Raw genomic sequence first — 20,399 nt, forward strand, 5'->3', positions numbered from 1 at the left:
AAGCTGGGCAGTCAGGAACGCCATGGGAAGAAAGCAATTGGTGTTTCCTGGTGGGAGGGCCTCCCCTCCACGGCTGACACGCCCTCGGCCGTACAGCACACACAGCGTGCCCAGGCCAGGCAGCGACTCCAGGAGCCCCAGGCCCGCTGCTCCCACGACACAGGAAGGCCTCCCCGTGTCCTCATCTGAGCAGGAAGAGGAGAGGCAGGTGCTGTGGCGTGGCGCGTTAGGCCGCCACCTGGGACACCCGGACCTCACATCAGAGTGCCCGTTCCCAGTCCTGGCTACTTTTCTTCAACATCACTCCCTGCTGACGTGCTGAGAGACAGCAGCCAGTGTCCCAGGAGCTGAAGGTTTCTGTCCCTGAAAATGAGACCCCGATGGAGCTCCTGACCTTGGCCCGGCCCAGCCCCAGCTGCAGCAGGCACTTGGGGAGTGACCCCGATGGAGCTCCTGACCTCAGCCCAGCCCAGCCCCAGCTGCAGCAGGCGCTTGGGGAGTGACCCCGATGGAGCTCCTGACCTCGGCCCGGCCCAGCCCCAGCTGCAGCAGGCACTTGGGGAGTGACCCAGCGAATGGAAGTTTTGTCTCTGTCAAACAGATCAAGACTGCCGGGGAGAAATCCAACCTGGGTGATTTTTCAGAACGGACCAGAACTACAGCACAAGACCAACACAGGCAAAAGATCTATCCAGAAAATTCTCCCAAGAACAAATAGCCACCACACACAAGACGTTGAGCAGCTAATCCGGAGAGAAATGCAATCCAGATGCCCAGAGGTGCCATGCCCCCACCAGGAAGAGCAGGCCGGGTCTCTGGGGTCCCCCGCACACTGCGGGGGGGAGGGGAGGTGCAAGGTGGGCTCCCCTGGGACAGGTGGACTCAGCAAGTGGACTGCAAAACCACCACATGGCCTGGCAATGCCCCCTCTAAGCGCCCAAGAGGGGACAGCAGTGACCCAAACACACACACATACACCGTGCCCTATCACAGACGCCAACAGCTGGAAAACCACTGTCCGTGTGTCCGCAAACAGCAGATCCACCTCCTCCTTCCGCCTTACTCCCAAGCTGCCACCAGTCCTGCCAGCCACGCCCCGGGCAGCAGGACATGTGAGCTGCCCGAGGCAGATGGGCCCAGCTGCCGCCCACCCGCTCGCTTGCATCTCGCCCAACTCCAGCCCCGAGCAGGCCCGTCTGGTCTTTATAAAACTTTGCACTCCGACAACGCTGGCAGAACACGGGCCATGAAGCTGCACCACTTTCCTCACTGGATGTAAGCACAGCCCACCACCCGTCCACAACTGCCCCTCGGCGGGCCGGGTGTCAGCCACGTCGGTGACAGGTGGCAGTTGACACATCGCTGCTGCTGCCCGCCCCACTGAACGACTCGGCGCCCACAGTTCCTGCTCGCAGTGGGCAGTGACCACCTTCCTCCAGGCCTGTGTGAAGGAAACGAGGCAGGAGCCTATGGGGATGAGCGGGGGATCCCCTCCCTTGACCCCTATAGTTCTGGGGGTGAAGGCAGCCACAGTGGCTGGTGCAGAGCCAGCTGAGGGCAAGCAGCCAGCCGTGCTGGTAGAGAGAGAGGGCGCAACAGCTCTCCGAACTGGTCCCCCTCTGAGTGCCTGCAGCAGCCAGGGCTGGAGCACGTCAAAGCCAGGAGCCCGGAACTCCACCCAAGTCTCCCAACTTCCTGACCCACCTGCTGCTTCCCAGGGTATACGCCGACCGGAAGCAAGGGAGCCCCAGCAGGATAGCCCCGCGAGGGGAGCCTGGCTGGGGCTAAGCACGGAGATCCACTGTCCTCTTCTAGGACAGAAAGATCCTATCTGCAGGTCGACTCCCGGGATGCCTGTCACAGCCAGGATGGGGCAGGGCAAACGCTGGAAGCTGGAAAAATAATGCCAGACTCCCACGTGCGAGACAGCCACTCAACAACACTGGCTCCCAGGGCGTGTGACAGCTGGTGGCTGGAGTTGGAAGCCAGAGGTGGGAGGCCAGCCCAGCGCCTGGGACTCCTCTCACCCCTGCAGGCAATCTGCAGGTCAGCAGGGATGCCGTGGCCAGGAGGAAGGGTGCCCATCTCTACACCTGCCACAGTGACATGGCTGTTATGTGAGGTCACTGCCCTGGAGATCCCGTGGGGCAGTGCAGGTGCCCTATGTGTTGCTCCCTTCCCTGGGTGTGTGCAGCCCCAGCCCGCCCACCAGCACCTGCAGATTGCCAGCACCCGGTGCTGTGGACCACCTTCCCCAGTGGACTCGCATGGCCCTGCAGAGATGCACCTGCTGGCCTCCTGTTTCACATGCTCCCCAGAGGCTGCGTGTGGAGCCACCTGCACACCTGCCCCGGACCTTATCCCACGGGGGTCCCTCAGAGGCACCCCTGCTTCTGAGGGTGACTCATCACCCATGCAGGCACATGGGGTGTCCCCACCCCACACATCTCACAAGCAGCCAGGTCTCCCACCCAGGGAGACCCAGTAGCAAAAAGCTGACTGGATCACACAGGATGACATGCACTCGCTTCCCGGAGAGAGGGTGACAGCCTCTGACTGTCAGCCCGGGGTCCCGAGGGCCAGCTGGACGGCAGAAACCACTACAGTGAGCAGGGCACACCTTCCTGAAGACCATGACCAGGTACCCACAGCCATACCAGCCTGAGCCTGCACACACCACCGCCGGCCCCTTGGGGGCGCCCACGAGCCAGGTAGCTGGTTTTTTCACTTCCAACATTAGAACAAAAAAACCCTTAGCAACTACTGATGGAGGAAAATAAGACACCCCCACACGTAAACGTCCCCCAATCCCAATGGGCCTGGTGAACATTTCTGATGGGCATGAGGCCCTTCAAGAGGCTGTGGCAGCTCGGCGTAAATGGGCACAGGCCCCCAGTCAGAACGCGGTGCTCAGAAAGGGTGTCCAGCAGGTTCACACTCAGGCCATGTGCACAGAGCAAACACACTCACCCATGACTCCGTGTTCGCACCTGCCTCTACCAGCACCGCTCAGCCCTCCTCACACTCGGCAGACACAGCCAGCCCAGGAGGCTGCTCTAGGGGCCCGGGCCATCCCGGGCCTGCCCACGCCACGAGGCGCCGCTGACACCGCTCAGGCCCCCTGGCGCCAGCCCTCTCCCACGGGCGCCTACCTTGTTCCTGAAGTGCACCTCGATGGGCATGATGAAGCCGGCATAGCCCGACTCCTCCACCTTGTACGGGGGCTCCTTGCACACTGCGAGGAAAGGGAAACACATCGTCAGCTTCCTGGCCACTTCGAGGCCTGCCCGACCGCCGGCAGCACGCGGCCCGTCCCCTCCACTGCCTCCGTCAGCAGCCCTGGGTCCGCCGGGCACTGCACCACGCCTGAAAGCCACCCAATCCACAGCACCTCAAAGCAGCAGGCACGAGGCGGGGGTCAGGTCTGGATGCTAGGCCCCAGGCTCGCGGGCAGGGAACGCAGGCTCATAGCCAACAGGTAGGGAGCAGCAGCAAGCTGGCAAAGCCCAGGCCTGTAAGGCCGCTGTCGCGGGGCCCATCAGAGAGGGAAGAGCAAAGCCCTGCCGCTCCCCCCACCCCCGCCAGGCTCAGTAGAGGCCACGACCCCCACCGGGGACAGGAAAGACCCTGCCTGCCCTGACCGACACATACAGGGCCCATGGTTAATGCACGAGTCCCAGGGGCAGTGGGACAGGACACAGCCAGGACCAGGTCCAGGCTACACGGTTCTCCAAGAGCGGAACTGCTCCACCCCATCACCCCTGCTGCCCTTCACCAGCCCCGGGCAGCCCTGCCCTGCCCGTCCCAGTGAGGACATGGGGCCGTGCCCTGTTTGTTGGGGCTGGCTTCCTCCACCTGCCAGAGCTGCAGCTGGCATCTGCTCCTGGCCCGGCCCGGCCCCAGCCGCTGTGGTCAGCTGGGAGATGAACCTCTTCCTTTCTGTGGCACTCTGCCTTTCAAATAAATAAATAGGTCCAGCAAGGTAGCCTAGTGACTAAAGTCCTTGCCTTGCATGCGGCGGGATCATATGGGTGCTGGTTCTAATCCTGGTGGCCCTGCTTCCCATCCTGCTTGTGGCCTGGGAAAGCAGCCCAGGACAGTCCAAAGCCTTGGGACCCTGCACCCGCATGGGAGACCCGGAAGAGGTTCCAGGCGCCTGGCTTCGGATCGGTGCAGCTCTGGCCATTGGGAAGTGAATCAACAAACAGAAGATCTTCCTCTTTGTCTCGCCTCTCTGTATATCTTTCCAATAAAAATAAATCTTTAAAAAGCAAATAAATCTTTAAGTAAACAAAAACAAAGACTCAAACGTCACCCTGGCACGCCCTAACCACCCAAACTAACTTAGCAAGCAAAGGTCGCAGTAGTGCCCAACCCCCTCCAAGACCAACCTTGAGGCTGGGGTCATGGGGGATCAGCTGGCCTGGGCCTCAGAACCAACCCAGCGGCTGAGCTGTGGGGTAGGAGCCAGCCTGGGCTCCCAGCACTGGCCCCTTCACACTCTCCTCTCCTCCACATGACCTGGTCCCCACCTTTCCTCAGAACCCAGCTCAGCTGCCACTGCCCCAGCCGGCACAGCCCAGTCCCTCCCTGCCTCAGGCATCTGGAAGCTGGAGGCCACCAGTGTCCCCAGCTGCCTCCGCTCCCAGCAATCAAAGCAGTGACCGTGCCTAGTCCTCCATCCCCCGCACTACTGTTGGCCTCTGACAGTGACAGGGCCCAGAACAGGCCAGAGGAACCAGCCCCACCCGTGGCCCAGGTGCTGTGCTCAGCACCCAGCGATCCTTGGCTTGGTCAGCCAGAACATGTCAGAATTTAACTGTGCCCCGGGGCCCATCCCAGGACCAACTGCGGCCCCTCCGCAGGGCCCACGAGGCACCTTACCACCCCCAGAGCCTGTCCACTGTCCCAGGACCAACTGCGGCCCCTCCGCAGGGCCCACGAGGCACCTTACCACCCCCAGAGCCTGTCCACTGGTCCCAGGACCAAAGCAGAGGAGGATGGCCCAAGTCCCTGAGCCTTGCACCTGCGTGGGAGACCCAGAGGAAGCTCCTGGCTCCTGGCTCCAGATCAACCCAGCCCCAGCCATTATATCTACTTGCGGAGTAAATCGGTGGATAAAGATCTCTGCCTCTCCCTCTCTCTGTAAACTCAGCATTTCAAATACATAAATATCTCTTCATATGTATTTTTTCAATGTACAGTGGTTTCGAATCACAGAGGCAAAAGTGGCAAATAAAGGAGTCGACTGTGTGATTTTAAAATTCAGTAGAAAGACTAGAACATTAAGTCAAACAAATCAGCCAAAAGGTCAGGGCCAGGTTCAAGCCCCAGTTGTTCCACCTCCCATTCAGCCCCCTGCTCGTGTAGCTGGGAAAGCAGAGAACGGTCCAAGTGCTGGGTCCCTTGCGCCCAGCGGGAGGCCCCGGATGGAGCCGCTGCTCGGACCATCCCAGGTGCGGCCACCGCGGCCAGCTGGGGGCGAACGAGCAGACAGACTCCCCTTCTTTGTCTCACCCTCCGTCTGTAACTGCATCATTCAAATAGCTAAAAATCTTGACCTAAAGAGCTAAACGCAGGTACGACACGGGGACATGATTCAGCCGACTCAATGAAGACAGCTGGCAGCTCCCGTTGCCACAGCACCCAGTGTGTGCCAAGCCCTGCCTGGTGTTCCACGCGCCACCGCACCGATACCCACGACTGCGCGAGACACCCGCGGCCACTCCCAGCTCCCCGACAGAAAGCCTCGGCTGCGGAGAAGGTGGCACAAGAGCGGGGGCCCACCCTGTGGCGCAGGATGTGACGCCGCTGCCTGCTTCCTGTAAGGGTAATGGACATGCACGGGTTCGAGTCCCGGCTGCTCTGCCTCTGATCCAGCTGTCCACTAAATGACCCAGCTGGGAGAGCAGCAGCGGACAGCCCAGGTCCTGAGGCCCCTGCCGCCCACAGGGCGACCCGCACGGAGCTCCCGCTTCCTGGCTTCAGTGTGGCCCAGCCCTGCTGTGTTGGATTTTTATGGGAAAGGTAGATCAGATTCACAGAGAGGAGGAGAGATACAGAAAGATCTTCCATCCATAGGCTAACTTCCCAAATGGCTGTTAAGGCCGGAGCTGAGCCCATCTAAAGCCAGGAGCCAGGAGCTTCCTTCCAGGTCTCCCAGGCGGGTGCAGGGTCCCAAGGCTCTGGGCCGTCCTCGACTGCTTTCCTAGGCCACAGGCAGGGAGCTGGATGGGAAGTGGAGCTGCCGGGATTAGAACCAGCGCTCATGTGGGATCCCGGCACGTGCAAGGTAAGGACTTTAGCTACTCGGCTATGGTGCTGGGCCCAAATACATAAATCTTGGAAGAAAAAAAAATCCCAAAAGCTCTGGAAGAAGACAGGGACAACGGAGACAATGCCCTCAAGGCTCTCGGTGAGAATTCAGCTCAAAGCGGCCAAACCTCACTCACTCATGAGATGCTGACGACGGCCTCGCTGAGCGGAGCATGCCAGCACTCACGCGGGGACACACCTTCCTTGGGAAAATTCTGCAGTAATTAATCTCCTGGGTGATTACCTGAGAAAGTGCCCTGCCAAGGGGAGGAAACAAACCGAGACTAAGAGGGATAAATAAAGCCCTTTAGGACGACGGCTGTGAAAAGGCCCAGGGCTGTGACGGCGAGGGAGCCGGCCCCAGGGGCCACCAGGGGCCAGGGACAGCAACACGACAGGCAGGCCCAGGCAGCCCTGGCAGGTGCCTGCCACCACACGGGACACCTGGATTTGGTTCGGGCCTTCTGGTACCCCCTCCACAGCAGGCATGGGGTGTGAGGGAGTGAGCCTAGAGAATGGGGGTGCTCTGTCTGCCCCTCTGCTCCTCACATATTTTAAACGCAAACCAGCAGGCACTCCAGTGAGCACAACCACTATGGTGAAGGTGGGGGAGGAGGGAAGGCAAGGCGGCAGGAGGATGAGAAAGGAGAGGGGCAGGCAGGCATCCGAGGCCCGCCCGTACAGGAAGCAAATGAAAACATTTTAACCGAAAGCGACCCGAAATATTACGTCGTGTGACCCGGGCATCCTCCTTCAGCTGCAGGAGCAGAAGGGAATCTCGGCCGAGAGCAGCCCTGGGCGCCCATGAAGCCAGCACCACGCCACCGGCTGCCCTGGGACCTCAGGGGCACCTCCACACCTTCCCCAGGTCAAGTGCGGCTCGCAGGGTGTGGACCGTCCAAAGGCACACGGGGCGTGCGTCTGTGCCCTCGACGGGGCATCAGAACACACTGACAGAAACTGAGAGACAGGAAAGAGTCATCCACTGGCTCATTCACTCATCCACTCCCCAGGAAACACTTCCTGGTCGCAGCAAACATCGCCGCACACCAGCCTCCAGGCAGGCCAGGGGACACGTGGGAGCCGAACAAACTCCACGTTATGGCGGGGCTAAGGAGGAAACGACCGCAGAAAAGTTAGGCTGGGGGGGCCAGAGGACCCCTAGGGAGGAGGGCAGGGCCCCCCGTGGGCTGGCCTCATCACTGCAAGTCACAGGGACAGGCAATGCCACAGCAGACAGGGGCACCTGTAACACGGAGCGGCCGCTGGGATGAGAGGGCGGTCCGGGATAAACCCTGCCCCTTCCATGGTGGGGAAATTAACAAACATGGGAAATCACATCTGGGAAACGCACACAAGAAATAGGAAGCAAATTAGTTGATGCTAGCAACATGCTCCAGCAAAGCCTGGCCGACGCGCAGGGCCAAGCCTCGGCTCTTTGAAAAGCTACTGGTATGAGACGGTCTGCTGCTCTGAGGGATGCTTGCTCCCCAGGCCCACACTCACTGCTTTGATTGGCTACAATGTGCCCAGAGTTGAAGTAGCGGATAACTTTTCAAGTAGGCTGCGCGTGGCTTCTTTGATACAATGTGTGTACGTTTGAAGTGAAGGACACTCTCACACCGGGATCTTAGCTACAATGTGAGCGCATTCCATGTGAAAGGTCTTTCTGAATCACACGCGGGGGAGGGCTTCCTCCATTTGTTACAATGTGTGATCTGAGGACATGAGGTGTCACTTTCCAGGCTGGCCGCCAGTAAGCCCGTCCCCCCCCAGCTCCTGGAGCACACTCAGGCACTGCCAGACAGCCGGCAGCCCACGGAGCCGGGAGTGCCCACAGGTGGACACTGGGAGATGCCCAGTCCCAGCCCTCCCAGGGAACCCTTTCTCAGGGGCCTCTGCCTGACAGACAGCCTGCCACTCGCCTGCGTCCTGGAGCATGCAACTGGGCTGCTAAGCTACACGCGTGTGCTGACAGCGCTGCAGCCTGCTCCCAGTCACCGCCGGCGGTCACTTGCTCCGGGGACAGTGAAGAGGAAGCAGAAGCAGACCGCACCGACAGCAATGGCAAGCGTTGGCGGGGCCAAAGCCACTGCTCTGCACACAGGCAGGAGGGGAGGGGCCACAGACAGTAGGACTGGCAGCAGGGTACCTGTGGCTTCCCCTCGGCCAGCTGTTCCCACAGCGGGACAGCCCCACCACCACACACACACGTACTACAGTGCAGCTGTTGGACCTAGCAGGCAAGCCACGCACGACCCACACCACCCACCCCGCAGCAGGTACCCCGGATCGAGGTCCCAGTTCCCAGCTGGGTCCCCACCCGGTCACTGGAAGCATCCGGGGAGTGAGCCAGCAGGTTAGAGCACTGTCTCTCAAAGAAATGAAAGCTTCAAGAAGGTCCCCGCCACGGCAGCAGTGGAGGGTCCTGCCTGGGCCACATCTGGTGAACCCGGCCTGTCCCCACCTGCACAAGGGCTACTGGGGTGAGTGTGGGAAGTGATGCTTTCTGTACCATGGCTCCTCACCCGTGGGCCTAAAGGGGAAGAGGAGGGGAGAGGCGGGAGGGACCCCGCACCCCCACCTGGTCGGGAAAAGGGGTCAGCAGCCCTGTAGCAGTCTCTCCCGCCCCCTTCATCCATCCTCAACACGCCCACCCAGGAAATACTTGATGGCCTAGGACTCAGGGACATGGCCCGGGCCCCACAAGGCACAGATATGACCACTGCCCCCACTCTGCCTACCAGAGCTGTCCCAGGGTCTCTGCTGCAGGAAGTGGCCTCTGGCTCTATACTGTGCCCTCCAGCAAGCCCAGGGTGCCCCCTCACTACCACCCACTGCGGGTCAGGTAAAGAGGTGGGTGGGACCCCAAAGGAGGTTCTCCGGGTGCTGGCAGCAGGTGGCAGCTGGGGTGCCCCCTCCCCAGGTCAGCGCCAGCCTGGGGAGGCCGTGCGGGGCGGGCCGGGGCCACTCACCACGCTTGGGCTTCGGGAAGCTGTCGTGCAGCCGGAAGATCACCTTCTCCACAAAGTGCTGGATTTCGCACTGCTCGGGGCCGCGCACAAACACCATCCAGTCGTGGGTGAACCCCTCTGTAGTGGGCTTCTTGCGCAGCTGGGCACGGTGTCCCAGCTCCAACTTGACCTGGACAGTGCACTGGAGGGACAAAGGGGACAGCAACGGGGTCAGTATCATGGCCAACCACCCCGATTTCCCATGTGGGTCGCCCATCCAAGCCGGGGTACTCTAAGGGCACTGGCGCCAAGCCGAGTGTTGCTGCAGCCAGCCGGGGCACAGCCACCTGCTGTCCGCCCCACCCCCTCTGCTCTGCTCACACTGCCTCCTCGGCAGTTCATGATGCCACAGCACTGTTCCCATGCCCTCCCTGACCACTCAAGCAGCCCCCACATCTTCAGCACACTCCAGGCATCTTTCTCTACAGAAAGCCCTGAGCTGGCTGCCGCCCACGGGGGGCGCTGTCCTGCCTGCTTCTGGGATCCCCCTCCAGGCTTTGGGGCTCCCAACAGCATGGGTAGCTGCTGTAGGAAATACCACCTGTTCCAGGCCTCCCTGGCCACGCCTCCACCCTCTCCTTGCACATCCTGGGCGGAACAGAGGCCCTTCCGGGCTCCCCTAGGGTGGCCCTGGGGAGACAGCCAGCGGCTGGCGATGGGCTTCTGGGGACTCTGAGTAGGCAGTTCAGGTGATCCCACTGCAGGCCACGTTAGGAAAAAACCTCCAAACCCCTAACGGACACAGACCTGACAGCCGGTATCACGCCAGGGAGTGCCCCACACCACTGCAGGGCCAAGCCCACCTACTGCCCACGGGGGAAGCAGGAGCCAGCCGCTGGGAGAGTGGCACCTTCCAGGAAAGCCGCCTGGACTGCACTCCACCAGCACACCCCGGCACCCAACCCTCCCACCCGCACAGCCAAGGACCCTGCTTCTCACCCCTCCCCCTACGTCCAGCCCGATGTGGGAGGAGCAGGCTCCCCGTCCACAAAGACAGGCACAGCTGTACCACAAGCACATTGCTGAGGAGCGCCGCACATGCAGAACACTCAATGCAACCACCCACTTCGTCCCCGATGTGGGCACAGCGGGAGGACACAGCGGCAACGCCACCCCCTGTGCCACCAGTGACTCCCACTGTCTGCTCGGGGTCGCCGTCTCACCAACGCCACCGCTGCCTTCCTGCCATTTGTGACTACACTAGAGGGGCACGGGGACACCCCAATGATTGACAAGCAGGGTCCCCTTGGCCCGTGACTCCAGCACGCTGAACTCGTTTCTCTAGGAAGCACCAGGCTAAACTGCAGACAAGCAACCCACCGCCTGGTGCTGGGTGAGCACAGAGGGGTCTCCTACCAGCCACGCCAGGGCGCCCAGCTCAGGGGGTCCCCTTCCCTGTGTCTTTTAGGGACCCACTCCCTGGCCACTTGCTCCCCAGCAAGCGGGTGCCAGCCTTCTGACTCCGGATGGCTGAGGGGCACAGGCGGCTCCACAGGCCTTCTGGGAACAGTTCAACTAGGGCAGAGGGCCTCCACAGGGACACGGCCCTCCCTCCAGGCCACTTGGCTCCAACAGGTTAGGGTTCTTAGCCCTGCAAACCCAACAAATGCCTCACCCGAAGGCATGGGTCTCTCCCCCACCTGAGGGCGCTGGCTGGCGGAAGACACCTGCTCAGTGCAGCTCTCCAGCCTTCCAGGAGCCCCGCCCCAGCCTGGGTCCCAGGGGGCAGCTCTTTAATAGCCAGTTTCTCTCCAGCAGTTCCCCAGGGGTTCCTGCTGGGGACTCCGGGGCCACAGTGGCGCTTTCCATTGAGAATCTGTGTACCACCTGTGGGATGACCTGCGGTCCAGGGGTTGCACTGCCTCCCAGGGGGCAGGGACGAGTCACAGGCTTTGCCCTCTGCAGCCGTGGGCTGTGAGGTCCCACCTGACATGTGAACGACCCTACCTCGTGAGCTCTCAAGGGTGGCAGCCACCGGCCAGGGCATGAAAGGACGGGGGCAGGGCCGGCTGCATGGATCCAAGGCCAGAGTGGCTCCCGGGCTATAGGGCAGGGACAAAGCCAGGGGTTGCGTGCTCCCTGGCTTCTCTGACCCACAGCACGGCAGAGACAACACAGGGGCCCTGCTATTCCTCTCTGTGAACGACGCCAAGGCGTGCAGGCCACGAGGCCGTGCAATCACACCACCACCCTTGGCGTCCTGGGCCCCCTGGGGACAGACCTTCAGGAACTTGGGGGGACAACATTTACGTGGGTGTCGAGGGCTGAGGGCCGGGTGTCTCTCCCAAGTTCTCCCAGGAACAGGGAGGGGGGTAATCTGGGAAGACTTCCTGGAAGCAGACGACCCCAACCAAGGCATGTGCTACCTGGTCAGGCTGCAGAGATAGTGACCCGACACGTGGCCAAGCTGGTGGGAAAACCCCGTGCGAGGAGTCCTGACAGGCTGGTCGGGTTGCAGGTGCTGTGACACAGTGACTTCAACGCCACGAAGGGGCTGGCCGCAGCTTGTCAAGCAAGGGGGTGGGGGCAGGTGGGTCACCCCCCCCAGGCAGTGCACTGGGTAAACTCTGACTTTCCCTAAGCAGACCTCAACCCATCTCGGGCCCTTCCCGGCTGGCGTTTGGACATGGGGCAAGGGGACACAGTTAGAGACCCACCCCCTCGGCAGGTACATCCTAACACGCTGCTCTCCCACCCAAACCCACCAGCATCTTCACCTGCGGCTAGCAACAAGACCAACCACCCCCACGCTGGCCCCCAGGGCAGGTGCCAGGCCAACCTCTGGGAAGGGAAACTCCAGGGTCCTGCTGGGACAGGGCTGCCCAGGGGGCCAGCTACCTCCCCGCGCCCCCAGTGCCTGACTCACCCCTCCTGGGTCTGCACAACATTCACGGAGGTTCCACCCCAGTCCTTCCCACCCACCCGGCGCCCTGGAGACCAACTGCGCTGCTGGCAGGCAGAGCCCCTAGGGAATCACCCGGCTCCATCCCCCAGTCCAACACACAGACCCACACAGGGAGAACACAGACAGTCCGGGGTGAGGGACCAAGCAAGTGTTCAGGGTTGGGGAGTTGGAGCTCTGAGAACCAGATGACGCACTCACAGGGAGCCTGGGGGCCCAGAGCACAACGGGGAATCCCACCTGGTGGGTGGACCACAGGTTCTGGAGAAAGAGAAGAGCAGCAGTGAGATGTGAACCCCAAGCTGGGAGGCAGGAAAGGCGGTGCAGCCATGGGGGACATCACTGTCTCCGGGGACCTCTTAAGTCTCCCGTAAACCTGGCTGGAAGAGGTGCACCACAATGCAGGTTCACACACACACTAGACCCCCGCTCTGAGGACCAGGTATACACCAAATACTTCTGTGGGGGCCGAGGCCAGTGCCGCCCCATGGCCACCACGGTTACAAGGGGCCCGCGTCACCTGTGCTGCCCTTTCACTGGGCCACCCAAGAAACCAACCCACCCACCGTCCCAGGCAGCTCAGAGATGCGCTAGCCCCTCTCTGTCATAGTGTGCCACCTCTTCCCACTGACGCACCCACCAGCCACCTCGATGCGTCACAGCAGGACACACTGGAGATGAGCGGATTAGAGCGGGGGCCAGACAAGACCCCCCCCAGGGCTGGGCAGGGACATTTCACCACACAGTGGTGACAGTATGCTCCAATTCCTGGCTCCCCATGGGAATCCACGGGGCAGTTCCCAGCTCTCGCAGAACAAAAACCAGAAACGCTAGAGCCAAAAGGGAAACCCCAGCGAGTGGGCGCCTGAAACACAAGCTGTGTGCCTGGATGACCTGGTGCTGCCCCGAGACCACATAGCACCTCCATGGGCTGGCGCCAGCAGCCACACACACCCCAACACCTAGCACCTATCACTGCCACGGCTCCTGGCCCATGCCCCTGCCAGTCAAGGGGCACGGGGGAGGAGCAGAGGCAGCAAGGGGCTGGGGCGGCAGGAGGAAGGGGCGGGGTGTGGGTACCAGAGCCCCAGCAGGAAGGCCCAGGGAGGTGGGGATCACACAATTCCAGCTTTGCAGACAGGCTCTGTGATGCTGGGGTGGGATAGTGGGGGGCGGGAAGTGAGGGCAGGGGAAGCTCCAGACTGCACAGGAAGATTGAGAATGAGGTGGGGGACACACAAGGGCCCCACAGCAGAGAACGGACAGCCCACCTTGGTGGGGGAGGTGGGGAGCCAAGGACTGTGGTGTTCCAGGGAGGAAATGGACCCTGGTCTTATGGGAGGGACCCTGAGGGTGAAGGAGGCAGCCCTTGGGTGTGGTGGAGCTGCCCAGATGGAAAGAGGAGCCGGTGGGGTGGTGATGGGGCGGGAGAGGAAATCTGAGTGACCACAGCAGTAGGAGGTGAGGCAGCGGGGCAGGGGGGTTGAAGTTGGGGGGTACCTGAGTGAGTGGGTGTGAGGAAGGGGGGCTGCCTCCAAGGGGACCTTAGGAAAGGGCTGGGGCTACCAAGGCTTATAAGGAGGAAAGGGCGGAGGTGCAGCAGGCTGGGGGCTTCAGGGTAGCTGGGGAGAGGAAAGGAGACAAAACTGGCCCAGGACTCAAACAGGGAAAAGGTGGTACAGGCTCAGGAAGGGGGAAGGTCCCTCTTTAGCTACCTGGAGGAGGAGGAAGAGGTCCGGGGGAAGGAGGAGTTAGGGGTCCCACTCTGGAAGTGGGGATGGAGGAGCCTCCCCAGAGGTGAGGGGTGCCCCAGCTCAGCCTCGGGGTCCCACATGGGGATCAGGGGAGAACAGAGAAGCCTCCTGGAGATGAGGGGCGCTCCAGTCCAGACTCAGGGTCCCACATGGGGATGGAGGGACCTCCCAGAGGTGAGGGGTGCCCCAGTCCAGACTTGGAGTCCAACATGGGGATGGAGGGACCCCAGCCCAGACTCTAGGTCCCACATACGGATGGATGGGGGATGATGGAGGGACCTCCCAGAGGTGAGGGGTGCTCAAGGCTGACTTGGGGTCCCACATGGGGATGGAGGGGCATCAGCCCAGCCCTGAGGTCCCACACGGGGATCAGGGGTAACTGAGGGGCCTGCAGGAGGTGAGGGGTGCTCCAGCCCAGCCTTGGGGTCCCACATGGGGATCGGGGATGATGGAGGGGCCTGCAGGAGGTGAGGGGTGCTCCAGCCCAGCCTCGGGGTCCCACAGGGTGATGGAGGGGCCCCAGCTCAGCCTCGGGGTCCCACATGGGGACCGGGGGTGATGGAGGGGCCCCGGCCCAGCCTCGGGGTCCCACATGGGGATCGGGGGTGATGGAGGGGCCCCAGCTCAGCCTTGGGGTCCCACACGGGGATCGGGGGTGATGGAGGGGCCCCAGCTCAGCCTCGGGGTCCCACACGGGGATCGGGGGTGATGGAGGGGCCTGCAGGAGGTGAGCGGGGCCCCGGCCCAGCCTCGGGGTCCCACACGGGGATCGGGGGTGATGGAGGGGCCTGCAGGAGGTGAGCGGGGCCCCGGCCCAGCCTCGGGGTCCCGCAGGGGCATGTGCGGAGCACGGAGGGCGTCGCGGGGTCCGTCCCGGCCCCGGGGAGCCCCCCGCAGGGCGGAGCAGCGGGGCAGCAGGCCGTTCCTCACCTGATTGTCCATGGCTGGCGCCCCGCCCCGCCCCCGGGCCCGCGTCGCTCGCTCCGCCGCCGCCGCCGCCGCTCAGCGCCGTCCCACCACCCTCATTGTCTGCCCGGCGCCGCTCGCCGCTCGCCGCCGCCTGCCCGCCCGCCAGGCCCCCGCGGAAGCGGAAACGCCCGCCAGCCCCGGGCGCGCTCCCACACACACACACACACACACACACACGCACACACACACGCGCGCACACACACACACACGCACACACACACACACGGCCGCCGCTCGGCTTCCCCCGCCCGCCCCAGCAGCAGCAGCAGCAGCCGCCGCCGCCGACGACGACTCGGGGCTCCGCCGCCCCGACCGACAGCCGCTGCAGCCAATCGCACGCGCGGGCGGCCGCCTTCGGGGCGGGACTTCCTCCTCGGCGGGGGGCCTGCCGGACCGCGCTACGAGCGACGGACGGTTTGACCAATCGGCAGCCGAGGCTCGAGTGCAGAGGGCGGGAGCAGGCCAGGGAGGGAGGCGCGAGGTGTGCGCCGCACGTGCAGGGGGGCGGGGCGGGGCCGCGCCTGCGTGGAGACGGTCCCACACACCCCCCTCCCGCGCCGCCCCGAGGCGCCGCCGTCGTTACTGGTTCGAATCCTGCAGAGGGACCGAGGGCCCTTCCCCCTCCCCCACCTCTCCCACCTTCCCCACCTTTCCCGACCCTCGTCCGCTCAGCTTGCTGCGTCGTGGCAGGAGGATGGCGACCGGGCATTCTGCTACTTCACATCGGTGTTGGCAACCCTGGAGGGTGGCAAGGGCAGGTGGGCTGCTCCCCAACACACACACACACACACTCTCTCTCACACACACACACACACTCTCTCACACACACACACACACACACGCTCCCTAGACCATCCCAAATTCAAAATCTTGCTGTATTAAATGCCCAAGACACACTCTCCCCTCTCTCCTCCCTCTCTTCCCCTCCCCTAGCTCACGCCCTCTCATTTTTACTCGCTCTCTCTGTTGGAATAGAGCCTGGTTTTGTTTTGAAGATTTATTTTTACTGGAAAGGCAGATTGAGACAGAGAAGAGAGACAGAAAGATATTCCACCTGCTGGTTCACTCCCCAAGTGTCTGCAGTGGTTGGAGCTGAGCTGATTTGAAGCCAGGAGCCAGGAGCTTGTTCCAGGTCTCCCACGTGGGTGCAGGGTCCCAAGGCTTTGGGCCGTCCTCCACTGCTTTCCCAGGCCACAGGCAGGGAGCTGGATGGGAAGTGGAGCTGCCAGAACACACAAATTGACGACCATATGGGATCCCGGCACTTGCCAGGCAGAGGATTAGCCGGCTGAACCATCACACTGGGTGCTAGGGTCTGGCTTATTACTAAATATTGGGCTTCTTTTATCTAAGATTCTTTATAGTTCAGCTTTTGAGTTTCGTCCCCTACTAATGGAATGTTTATGCGTACGAAGTGACACAACTCCAGGCTGGGACCCAAGACTAAATGCATAAAACACACAAGTTTTTCAGATTCCTTGTACACGTAGCTCGGGAATTGTTCACTACTAAAGAAAAAAAACCTGCTAGGAACGAGGGACGCACGGCAGAGTCTGTAATGAGGGACGCAGGCGTGCAGATTCCTCATACTCTAATACTGATTTTGGACAGTGTGCCATGTCCATTTGCAACAGGCAGTGCTAGCGTAATCACATGAGGCCAAATGCCCACTCCCAACTTGGACACTACCCCTTCCCTCCACCCCAAAACTGCCTGGCTGAACCCTGAACCCCTTCTCCTCCAAGTCTTTGTCCCCAGGGCACCTGCCCACTTCTACCTCGGCAGACCCTGCTGTTGCATCCTACCTGGGTCTTGCATACCTGCCTTCCTCAAGCTCTTCTAGCTTTATCTATTTCCACAGCACTTAGGACTCTCTACTTAGGAACTTTGTTGCTCCCTGCTAGATACACATTTAGAAAGTTTGTTGCCTAGTTCCACTTGTCAGCCTGTTAATTACATACACAGTAGCTTATCAAGTTCTTCCTCTGTCTCCACCAGACACTTCCTAATAAATACATAGTTGCCAATTCGGTTCCTTGTCTCTTTCTCCAGGCCAATACAGCAATTCCACCTTCATTTTTGGAAGATTTATTTATTTGAGAGGCAGTTACAGACAGAAACACACAGACACACACACACACACACACACATCTTCCATCTGCTAGCTCACTCCCCAAGCGGCCACAACAACCAGGACGGACCCAGCTTGAAGCCAGGAGGAGCCAGGCGCTTCACCCAGGTCTCCCACCTGGGGACAGGGACCTGAACACTTACACCACGCTCCGCTGCTTCCCCACGTGCATGAACAGGGAGCTGAATGAGAAGAGGAGCAGCCGGGATTTGAACCGGCTGCCATATGAGATGCTGGTACTGCAGGTGGCAGCTTAACTTGCAAGCCACAGCGCTGAACAGCCTCCCCTCCCGCCCCCGCCAAAATAAGGGTCTCTATCTGTCTTTTCACTCTTCCAGCCTAAACACAATGCCTGGCACAGAGTAGGCACTCTAGAAATATTTGGGAATAAAAGTTGAAATCATAGTCCAATAGCTAGGTTGATTTCTTTTATACGTGTTCTTTAGTCCATCTTCCACTGTCCAGGAATGAGAATGTGGCTTGGCATCATGCATCTAAAACCCCTCTCTCATACTGTCCTACTGAACAGCTCCAGGGCTCAGAGCCTAGAGGCGGGCGGCTGTGGGTGCCCGGCTTCCTAACCACACGAGGACGTGTGAGTCTCCTCAAAAGTTTTCAAAGTCTGCTTGTACTCAAAGTCCTCCCTCCAACGATGCTGGGTTTCTATTTTTCTGCCCAACAATGGGACAGAAACATCCTTCCTCCCTTGTTAAAATCTCACATGAGAACTGCAGCCTCGAGCCTGGCCTGAGAATTTCCAAGCTCCAAGTGGTACAGCTCCTGGTTCGTACTGTGTATCTATCTAGTTTCCACTTCCAAATTTCATCTGATTGCCTTCTGCAAGGAGTTAAAGGAAGACATGAAGGGAGCCACGTTTCAGCGTGCCTGGTAGGGATGGGGACAGCTGGGCAGCATTCCCGGGGCTTGCTATCTCAGTGTTACAAATGCTTAAGTGGGGATGGAGGAGCAGCCGCACAAGTGGCCACAAAGTAACTTTTCTGTCGGGCTTGAAACTGCTGCTGTGTTGCTCTCTACCACCCTCTACTGGTCTACCTCACCTCGAAGATGACTCCACCAGCCCTCAGCCACAAGCAAGAATTTTGGACACATCCCTTAGAATACTCACTCCTTCTGCCTTCAGCACGCTCTACCTCCAAGTTTGCTGCTTCCCAGCACGCACGTGCACGCAGCCACCCACCCACTGCAGCACTGCACGGGACCAAGCCGGAGTGTCGCAGCTGCCACCCAGGAGAGACCTTTCCCCCACCTCTCTCAGCTTAACTTCAAACCTGGACAGATCTCAAAAGTCAGACAGAGGCCTTGCACCATCGTCCTATAGGCTGCAGAGAATCACCAGCTTTATTCGTTAAAGGTAAGTTTATTGGAAAGGCAGAGTTACAAAGAGAAAGGGGGGGGGCTCTTTTATCTGTAGAAAGATGACTGAATGGTCTGGAAGGATAAATGAATAGAAAAATGGATGGATGGATGGATGGATGGATGATGGTGGATGGATGGGTGGATGGATGATGGATGGATGGATGGATGGGTGGATGATGGATGGGTGGATGGATGGATGGATGGATGGGAGAGTGGGTGGATGGGTGGATGGATGGATGGGTGGATGGATGATGGATGGATGGATGGATGGATGGGTGGATGATGGATGGATGGATGGATGGATGATGGTGGATGGATGATGGATGGATGGGTGGATGGATGGATGGATGGATGGATGGATGGATGGATGGGAGAGTGGGTGGATGGATGATGGATGGGTGGATGGATGGATGATGGATGGATGGATGATGGTGGATGGATGATGGATGGATGGGTGGATGGGTGGATGGATGGATGGGTGGATGGATGATGGTGGATGGATGGGTGGATGGATGGATGGGAGAGTGGGTGGATGGATGATGGATGGATGGATGGGTGGATGAATGGATGGATGATGGTGGATGGATGGATGGGTGGATGGATGATGGGTGGATGAATGGATGGATGATAGATGGATGGGTGGATGATGGATGGGTGGATGGATGGATGGATGATGGATGGATGGATGGGAGAGTGGGTGGATGGATGATGGATGGATGGGTGGATGGATGATGGATGGATGGATGGGAGAGTGGGTGGATGGATGATGGATGGGTGGATGGATGATGGATGGATGGATGGATGGGTGGATGGATGATGGATGGATGGATGATGGTGGATGGATGATGGATGGATGGGTGGATGGGTGGATGGATGGATGGGTGGATGGATGATGGGTGGATGAATGGATGGATGATAGATGGATGGGTGGATGGATGGATGGATGGGAGAGTGGGTGGATGGATGATGGATGAATAAATGATTTGCTCATTGAGAGATGCAGGGATGGATAACTAGTTCCAACCATGGAAGCATCTGTTCCAATACATGGACAGATGCGCGGCTTGTTCAACGAATGGGTTGGGTTAATTCCATCAATGGCGAATGAAACAGATGAGCGATGAAAGGATGAAGCAGTGTACACACAGAAGCAGGAGAAAAGGGAAGGATGCCTTGGTAGGTCAGTAGAGGAGGGTCCAGTGGACCAGTGGACAGATGAGTGGACATTTCCCAGACTCCACACTAAGCACTTTCTACACATTATTTCATTTACATAGAAACCACCCCCCCCACACACACACACACCAAGAGAAAGAAATGCTACTCTCCTTTTACCCATCAGGCACTTGAGCTCCAAAGATAGAAAAAAAAAAAAAAAAGAATCACCTCCCCAGGATTATACAACTAGGAAACAGCAGGACAGGAACTCAGCCCTGGCTGTCTCCGAGCCCTGGGCCCTATGCACCGTGGAAACCATCCTCCCGTCCTGGCCCCTGCCTGGTGTGCTGCATCCCCACAGCACCCAGGTGGTCTTCGCTTTCCGTGACTGTCCAACTGCCGGTGACAATGGCTGCCACAAGACCAGGGGGATGGTGAGGGTTTGTACACTCACCACATACATGCGAGGGTGGCAAATGAGGTACATCAAATGGGTTATCTCAGAGTTAGGCACGTCCTCTGCAGTGTCCCCCTCCCTGCAAGGACAGGGGGATTGTGTGCTGGCCCCCAAGCAGATGAACCAGACAGTTTGGCAATGACCACCAACATGGAGTACAAGTCCCAGCCTGGGGTCATTCCTAGCAGATAATGCATCATCGATGACCCCCAACCAGGTCATGTGACAATGGTGCCTGGTCATGTGAGGACAACACGGTTATGGGGAAGCTGCTGAAACAGAAGTGAAATCAAAAGCAAAATAGACCAGGCGATTCCCCAGG

General features: G+C 60.0%; 1 protein-coding gene across 2 annotated transcripts in view; it reads right to left on the reverse strand.

Moving 5' to 3' along the window:
• MLLT1 (MLLT1 super elongation complex subunit) overlaps positions 1–14,952 on the reverse strand; it is a 28,331-nt gene extending 13,379 nt beyond the window's left edge. The window contains exons 1-3 of one of the 2 annotated variants that reach the window (XM_040990804.1): positions 14,916–14,952; positions 9,291–9,471; positions 3,153–3,235 (exon numbers count right to left, since the gene is read on the reverse strand). In XM_040990804.1, the coding sequence (XP_040846738.1) occupies positions 3,153–3,235; positions 9,291–9,471; positions 14,916–14,927 (276 nt within the window). In that variant the 5' untranslated portion in view covers positions 14,928–14,952. Of the gene's footprint in view, positions 1–3,152; positions 3,236–9,290; positions 9,613–14,915 lie in introns of those variants that run through there. The other variant, XM_040990803.1, reaches the window with a different exon arrangement.
• Positions 14,953–20,399: the final 5,447 nt, after the last annotated feature.

This window comes from Ochotona curzoniae, unplaced genomic scaffold, assembly GCF_017591425.1.
Source record: "Ochotona curzoniae isolate NIBS_2020 unplaced genomic scaffold, NIBS_Ocur_1.0 contig_605, whole genome shotgun sequence".
NCBI classification, from domain to species: Eukaryota; Metazoa; Chordata; class Mammalia; order Lagomorpha; family Ochotonidae; genus Ochotona; species Ochotona curzoniae.